This window comes from Vigna radiata, chromosome 5, assembly GCF_000741045.1.
Source record: "Vigna radiata var. radiata cultivar VC1973A chromosome 5, Vradiata_ver6, whole genome shotgun sequence".
In the NCBI taxonomy this organism is placed as follows: domain Eukaryota; kingdom Viridiplantae; phylum Streptophyta; class Magnoliopsida; order Fabales; family Fabaceae; genus Vigna; species Vigna radiata.
Window position 1 is genome coordinate 3,665,903 of NC_028355.1, and position 8,340 is coordinate 3,674,242.

The 8,340-nt window shown below is 32.8% G+C and overlaps 2 protein-coding genes across 2 annotated transcripts; both read left to right on the forward strand.

The window, feature by feature from the left end:
- The first annotated feature begins 1,014 nt into the window (after positions 1-1,014).
- On the forward strand, positions 1,015-5,791 carry LOC106761175 (vacuolar protein sorting-associated protein 2 homolog 2). The gene is made up of 11 exons (XM_014644693.2): positions 1,015-1,185; positions 1,521-1,565; positions 2,823-2,857; positions 2,944-2,994; positions 3,376-3,480; positions 3,548-3,619; positions 3,900-3,971; positions 4,993-5,073; positions 5,153-5,188; positions 5,291-5,349; positions 5,508-5,791. Exons 1-11 carry the CDS (start codon positions 1,152-1,154, stop codon positions 5,569-5,571), a joined length of 654 nt encoding a protein of 217 aa, XP_014500179.1. The 5' UTR covers positions 1,015-1,151; the 3' UTR covers positions 5,572-5,791.
- Positions 5,792-6,982: 1,191 nt separating this feature from the next.
- LOC111241564 lies at positions 6,983-7,940 on the forward strand. The gene has a single exon (XM_022780202.1). The coding sequence runs from the start codon at positions 7,256-7,258 to the stop codon at positions 7,826-7,828; it is 573 nt and encodes a 190-aa protein (XP_022635923.1). The 5' UTR covers positions 6,983-7,255; the 3' UTR covers positions 7,829-7,940.
- The last annotated feature ends 400 nt before the right edge of the window (positions 7,941-8,340 follow it).

Sequence of the window (8,340 nt, forward strand, 5' to 3'; positions counted from 1 at the left end):
AATTGAAATTTGATTAAAGCATTTTTCATTGACATTTTTTCTAATTATTATAGGGTTTACTACAATGCAATTTTTTACGCTTAAAATTATAAATAAAAAGTTTATATACAGATAAATTATTCAATAAGTTGTCTTCAAAGTTATTTGTAAAGAAAAAATATATGGACGAGGTAATTTAAAAGAGTTGTTTATTTATTTGGTGAATTTAAAATTCGTTCAAACAAAATGAATATGGAATGAGAATTCAAAAGGTAAAAAAAAATATTTTTTAAAAAAATGTGTTTTCATAATAAAATTATTTATATCAAAACTTTTTAATATTAAAATAATCAAATTTTACTAATTTTAAACTACTGTTATTTTTTAAATTCCATTTTCTAAGTCTTTGAATCATTATATTAAAATTATTAATAATGTTAATTCTGAATTGAGAAAATGATAAAGTTAATCAAACTCTACACAAATAAATAAATAAATAAATATATACTTTTTTTATAATTAGTGATCATATAATAACTTTATAATTTTTATTTGTAGAAAACTGATTCTGATTTTCATTATTTGTCAGCATAAATTATTTATATTAAGAATTAATTTAAAATCATAAAAAAATTAATTTTAAAATAGTTATTATAAAATTTAACAAGATTACCGTAAATAAACTATTATTATTGTCTAGACTATACTGTTATAAAGAGGATTTTTCTTTTTAATGTATACATTTTCTAATTATTTTCTTAGTTTAATCAATTTTTAAATCAAATAAATAAAAAAATATTATCAACACACTATAATAATTAAATTGTGCACCGAAACAAAATAATTAAATTGAGCATCTAAAAATAATAATTAAATTGAGCAAGTATCATAGTTGAATAACATATCCATCAAAACGTTGGTAAACGGACTAAAAAATGTAATAAAAAAGTCGAAACACGATTTGCACTTGACTCAACCAAAGCTGTAACGGCTACTTATAGGAGAACCGTTGGATACGTGGACACGTGGCACGCTCCTCGAGGCATCTTTTCTCCTTTCTTCTCTTCACTCTCTTTCTCTTTGCTACAATCACTTCACACACTGCACTGTGTCTACTTCTGCTCTGCTTCCTTTTCAATTAGGGTTTTCTCATCTCCAAGATCAACGTCAACATGAACATCTTCAAGAAGAAAACTTCACCCAAAGGTGCACCCCCTTTTCTTCCTCTTTTTCTCTTTCAAAATTTTCCACATTGTTTTATTTCCCTTTTTCTGTAAAGCTTATGATTTGCGCCCTGAATTCGAACTTTCCTTTCCTCTTAGAATTGGATCTAGTTTTCGTTGAGAAGACATACCCGGGTCTTTAGAATTTTAAAAACATTTTGGGTTTTGTGCTGCTAATTTTGTAGAATTATTTTTTTTGTCCATATTTTGTGGTATTGTTTGAATTTGGTGAAAGTTGGAAAGGAAGTAGGAGTGTTGAACTTCTTATTGTCTCTGGGTAGTGGCACTCATTTGCGTCTGTTTTGATTTTGATGACAGAAGCTCTGCGGTCAAGTAAGAGGGAAATGGCTGTTGCAACCAGAGGTAATTACTTGAATGGTTGATGATTCAGAAGTTGTAGCATTTACTATCTGCTTGTATGATGCAATGGTGATTTGGTTTTTCATTGAGAAATGTATTTTCCCCAAATAGCAAAAAAATAGCTTCCTTGAGTACAATGGTACTTCATCACATCTGGGTCTTACTTCTGTGTGTAATCTCTCCTTAACTCTTGCTTTCATCAAATTGAATAAATTTGAAACCTCATAGGGTTAGGGAAATTACAAGAATAAAATCAATTTATGAATTCAGCTGCGAGACCCAGAGCATGTGCTCTGATAATTTATGAATTACAAGAATAATGTGTGTTAATGCAAGTGAATTTCCTTTTTGAATATAATGTATATCGTATGAGGCGGCATATTTCATGTGATAAATAGTTGAGATGGCCGAAGCTAATAGTTAAATCATATATAGGAGAATCTAGAAAACAATTTTATGGGCAGTGTACAACTAAAATTTCCCGTGCAAACTATTTTTGGTTGATCTTTTTAAAATTATTTTCTTCAATATTTGTGAACAGGAGAAGTTGCTAATTACTGTCTTCGTTTTGCTTCCCTACTACCATAACTGTTTATATGAATCAAAACCGAAATACTACTGATTTGTTGTGGAGGACATAATCTTAAATCCCTAAGATTATATTTGTTTTAGTCGGTTCCCTTGCCAACCAATAGACCAATTGGTAGTTCCATTTGATTAGCCCCGTGTAATTATTGGTAGAAAATATTCAGGCCGATATACATAAGTCAACCTACCTTAACTTTCAACAACATTTTTTGTTTCTCAACTTTATTTTTGTCCTTGCTCCTAATTTTTAGTTTTGTCCTAAGTACTTTTGTCTTACCTTAATGGTTTCTTGTATCTATATTTCCCTATTGGTTTTCCTTTAAAACCATTACCTTGAATTTTGACCAATCATTTTTGTTTTCTTATTTTGTGTGCCTGTGCTAAATACATACTCAAATTATGTATGTATTTCTTCATAAAGGACTTCTTTCAAAACATTGCGTCAACATAGGTTGAGTTTCACTAATGGTTATATCATATATGGATGTACATTTAAAAATATTAGTAGGAATTAGTAAGACTTGACATTCGATATTGTTCTTCTCTGTTTTCTTCTCTTCTTTGGGATGTACATTTAAAGGTATTAAAAAATATCAAGGGTTCAAACTTAGTTCATATTTCCATAAGGCAACTCTTATGTTTGTTTTCTTTTTCTTTCATTTAATCTTGTAGGAATTGAAAGAGAGATAACATCACTTCAGATGGAGGTACATAATGATAACAAAGACATTCTTAGTGTTTTGCTTTCTGTTTCATATTTGTTTTTAGTGCTTCATTTCCTTGTCAATTGCAGGAAAAAAAATTGGTGGCAGAAATTAAGAGAGAAGCAAAAACTGGAAATGAAGTACGTTTCTCATTTAAATGCCTCTCCTCCACAATTGTTAATGAGCCACAAAACCATACTTGTTTGGTGTTTATGTGGTCCACAGGTTATAGATAATATGATATTGATAACAACCTTTGATCTGTTGTATATCTGTGTTTTCATCTCACTTTGGATTTCCAGTTCACCAGTGTATTCTCCACCGTTAGTCTCTGAGGAATGATAGTGTATTAGTTCATTTTATTCAACAGAGTAATTTATATGTTAATTTGAGTTTCAGTAGTAAGCTCATTTGCCTATTTCCAAGATAATATCCCGTGTTTTGTGTATATGAACCTGTTTTATTGACATTCATGATAATAGCTACATAGAAATACTGAATAAGGAAGTGTCGGGTTACAGGCTGCCACCAGAATCTTAGCTCGTCAACTTGTTAGGTTACGTCAACAGATAACCAATTTGCAGGGAAGTCGTGCGCAGATCAGGGGTGTAGCAACTCACACACAGGTATGCATTTTGATTCTAACAATATCAAGACTCTTAGTTTTTCATAATTTCCAAATTTCTTTTGCAGGCATTATATGCAAGCACTTCAATCTCCACAGGAATGAAGGGTGCAACTAAAGCAATGGTGGCAATGAATAAGGTAATGTTACCCAAATTTATTCTGCATCATGTCACTCAAATTATGGAATGCATTTCTTTTATTAATTGTTTGTGTTATCCAAGGTTCCTATCCTTGGTACTAAATCTGAATTTAGTAAATGGCCAAAAAGTCTTGAACTTGAGTATTCCATTGAATATGTTGACTGAAAGCTTATATTAGGTTTTTCAGCAATTTTGTTTTTTCACTGAATCAAAAGTTCATATATGTGAGATTCTTTTCCAGACATGACTAAAAATGATGCATTATCTTTTCTTCTCAGCAAATGGCACCGGCAAAACAGGTGAAAGTGATCAGAGAATTCCAAAAGCAATCAGCCCAATTGGACATGACGGTAATTTACCCCTTTAACCAAGATTTCTGATGTGTTCTCATGCAAGTTTTATGCATTAGTGGTAGCCTTTTATTTTAGACTGGTCCAGTATGGTCTTTCATTAGGTAGCATATAACCCAGTTGTCTTAACAATAATATGTCAATATTGTGAGACGTTGTTAGGAAGACGGACTCTGGAATTTACAGCAACTCTCTCAGTCCATGAAAGAGGGTTTTGCACACTAAAAATTGAAAGAAGTTATTTTTTTCATTTCAGCATAAATTACTGTTAATTTAAATTCTCAGTTCAGTGTATTTTCAATTGTGTCGTTATTGCATGGTCCATCTAAAGCATGGTGGTTCATAGATAAAAGAAGTCATTTTCATTACCAATATCTAATAAAAATATATTTTAATTGGGAAATTGATTGAAGGAATAAACAATAAAATAACAGTTAAATGAAGAAAAACATGTGTACCAATGAAGTTGAGGACTATGGATGTAATTTAATGTGTGTCAGCCATTAAGCTTAGTTTTCAGCTGGAAGCAAAAGGAAATCTGCATGGAAAAGGATGTACTAGCAACAGCGCAAAAGAAACATGGAAGGCAGAACTGAAATAGTAATAACAAAAAGACTTTTTTAAAGTCTAGGGAGTAGCCAAGTTGTGCTCGAGTATTAAGTAGAAGCAACCAAAAAGGAAGTATCCATGAAAAGTATTGGCTTCGTGTCTCAGTAGTTTCTGTGTTGCTGTAAACTGCTAAGAGGGTGTTTATAGGGAAGTTGGAAAAAACTAGCGTTTTCATTTTTTAAATAGATTATTATCACCCTGTTCAAATTTCCAATTAGCTGGAAATGATTATTTTAGTGCACTTGTTTTTTATTAAAAATAAAACGGGGTGCTTATTAAATTTGTGAAACAAAAGGCATCTATGGCACACAGCTGTGATGCCTGTGCCTGATAGTGATATTCAAGGTCAGCTCCACCAATGCATTTAATGATATTTTCGTTTGCTTCATAAATTTTAATAATGTATTTGTAGATTGAGATGATGTCAGAATCTATTGATGAAACTTTAGACAAAGATGAAGCCGAGGAAGAAACCGAAGAGCTCACCAACCAGGTGAATATGAATACTTAATTGTACAGCCTGATATTATAAGTATTCTCTTTTTCTAAAATTTCCATTTTATTCATGATAGGTTCTTGATGAGATTGGAGTGGATATTGCATCCCAGGTTGGTTCTAGACACAGCATGAATCCTTTGTCTTTGCACTAATTATTTCATTCAATTAGTTTTCTGAATGTTGAACCTGATGGTGATATTTTATGATGCTAGTTATCTTCTGCTCCGAAAGGACGAATTGCTTCAAGGAATACTGAAAATGTTGCTCCAAGGTACATTTTATAGGTCAAGTTGCTTCAAGGAATACTGAAAATGCTGTTTTGTGTTAGATTATCCTTTAAACTTGTTGATCTTTCAGTTAAAGCTTTTAAAACACTTTTTATTGTGTTGACTGTGGTATTTTATGAGAGAAATTTCTTTTTGGATGCAGATCAGAAGAATCCCAAGATGTTGAAGAACTTGAAAAGAGATTGGCATCTCTTCGAAGAATATAAATATCTGGCTGCTACGCTCACCTGTGTTTCTTAATGTACAAATCGTTATATATAATATAGCAATTCAGAGATTGTATTATTGGCACCTCATAATTACAAAATTTATGCGGTTGTGTTTGGACATAAAAAACTAGTAAAAGTAGACTGGGATATTTCAGACTGCTGCAAACCTTTATTAAAATTTGGGAATTTGTAAATCTGTATGTGGGTATTTTATTAACTTTTTTTTCTGTAGTTGATGCGAAAAAAGAGACAGCACAGAAGCCAATGCAAGTGGCTTCCATGCAGGAATGAAGATGAATGCAGTAAAAGTTGACTAATTTATGATGTTTTTTCCGACAAAAATTCATGTTAAAAAATCACTATATAATCTATGGTGGCATGGCACCTTTTTCTACTCTAATTCTTGTTTAAAAATACTACACAATCGAGTATGTACTGTATATAATAAATAAATGAAATAATAACATAAATAATAAAATAATATCACAATAAAACTTTTTCTTCCTTTTTCTCTTTATTTTTTCTAACTCAAACAGTTAATTTTATCCATTTGTGTTTTCTTTCTTCATTTTGTTCTCGAGCCTAAGATCACAAATGTGCAAAGAAATTGAACCATAGAGTGAGAGAGGTAATTCGAAATCGGATTTAGCTGACATCGACTTTGTAATTCGAAAAACGCTATCATACAACTTCAGCACAAGGTGGGCCTCCTTGGTAATCACTTCAAACAAAAATTCTTCTCCTTGTATGCATAAACATAAAAATGTATTACTTCTATTGCAGCCATTTCAGATTCACCAACAATATCTTCAAGCTCCAGCGGCTGATGATGAGTAAAATAATGTTCCTATACACTTTTATATAACATCAAATTCTAGTAAGTTTCAATCTTGCTTTGCCCAAAAATTACAGAAAAGATTGTGAAATGAAGTAAACGAATAATTTTAAGATCTCTCTCGACGAGTTTCTTCACAAACTCCTAGAGAAAGAAATAAGAAAAATTGAGATTAACTTTTCTATAAACTAAAATGAACTTGTACATGGACTCATTTTTAGAAGTTCTCCCCTATGGCGTGTCTAATTTATGTTTAACTTACACATAAACTAATGGAGAAATTAAATTATTTTAATCTTCTTATACTTCTCCCCTGTAAGAACTTATGATAAAGTAGTTCATCTAAACAGGCCCATAGTCCTAAACCCAAGTTTTTAATTGGTCAATTTTAAATTTATTTATTTTTAATCCTTAAAAATATATTAAAAGAAACTGTTTTCGGGTTTTAAAAAAATAGTTTATTATGAGAAGAACAGCAGCAATTTCTCCAGAGCCTAACAAGGCCAAACAGAAGGCTAAAGCTGACGGTTCCTTCCACATGAGGACTGAACAACCTGCTTACCAGCACGACGTTCTGGACTCTCATACGGTCACAGGTAATCTCAACTACACCTTAGGACTCATAAAGCATGGTTTTCTCCGTCACTGTTTTGCCCGCGATCGTGTTTATGTAATACCACATCCAATTGTTGTCAATCTTGACAATATGTACATTGGCGCGCGCAATACAATCCGCGGTAGTCTTATCCGACTCCACAATCTGAAGATGATAATGAGCAACAAAGTGTTTTACGCGTTGATGAAATATCAAATGCACTAGCTTCCGGATGCAATCTTGTAACATACATGAAGCTCAGAGCCCTAGCTCTAACCGACGTACCAAGTAGGTGCGATTCGGGTGGACTCGAGAGGCCTAGAGATGTAACGGATCTTCCGATCCCCACACCCTTCGCCTTTGCTATCCAACAGCTGGGCATTGTAAAAAGTGCTGACTTACAATATGATTTGAAAGTCGTACCCTGCAAGCCACAGACGGGATTTAGATTCGGCCAACCCACAGGCACTCTCTGGAACCCTAACGCTTATCAACAAGCGGTTGAGTTTGCAAGAAACCTTGGTATGCGATTCACAATCGTTGATACCACTGTCAAAGAAGGCACTGCTTGGTGGCTATTTCAGCAAGACTACGCAGAAGATGTCTTTCAGCTAACCTGCCCTTATCCAGAAACCAACTTCACAGAAATGATGACGCTGCCTCACTCGCTGTATCTTAACAATGAAGGACCCAACCCATCGAACCCAATCTCCGACCTCACCGGCGCCCCACACACTGGAAATTTCGGCATCATGATGCAGTCTCCACACCATGGAATCAACATCTCTACATTTAAAGCCATCTCCGACACAACCAACGATTAATGCACTAATTTTTGAGAATTTATGCTTTATTTTGACAATGGTATTAAGTTGTTTAGTTTTGTAGTCCGATTAAACTCTTGATTCGGACTTGAATTGAAATGTTAATTTATGTTTGACGAAAAAAAAAAAAAAACTTCAGCCGAGTTAGGTTTAAAGTTTATTTATCCGCATGCTATCGGAGTTATGCTATATATTAAATAGTTGTTCTTTTACCTTGTTGACTTTATCAAGATTACATTAACATTAGATTATGCATCTCCGTAGCATCTGCATTTTTACGACATATGATGTCTAATGTAAAATCTTGTACCACAAAACTAGATTCTTGTCTACGTCCAGGATCAGACTTACTTACTGTTACGTGTTAGTGATGAGTTTAGCATGTATCTACTGTTAGGTTCCTTTGAAATTAATATCTACTGTTAGCAACTTTTCTCGGTAGGAATGATTTCAATCTCTGATAACATTCATGAAAATAACCTATAGCAGAAGCCTAAATTATCATCAAACTA

Coding starts and splice junctions, on each gene's coding strand:
- LOC106761175 (XM_014644693.2), top strand. CDS start 1,152: ATGAACATCTTCAAGAAGAAAACTTCACCCAAAG. Junction 3,972..4,992: donor CAGCCCAATTGGACATGACG/GTAATTTACCCC, acceptor ATGTATTTGTAG/ATTGAGATGATGTCAGAATC. Junction 5,074..5,152: donor CCGAAGAGCTCACCAACCAG/GTGAATATGAAT, acceptor TATTCATGATAG/GTTCTTGATGAGATTGGAGT.
- LOC111241564 (XM_022780202.1), top strand. CDS start 7,256: ATGAAGCTCAGAGCCCTAGCTCTAACCGACGTACCAAGTAGGTGCGAT.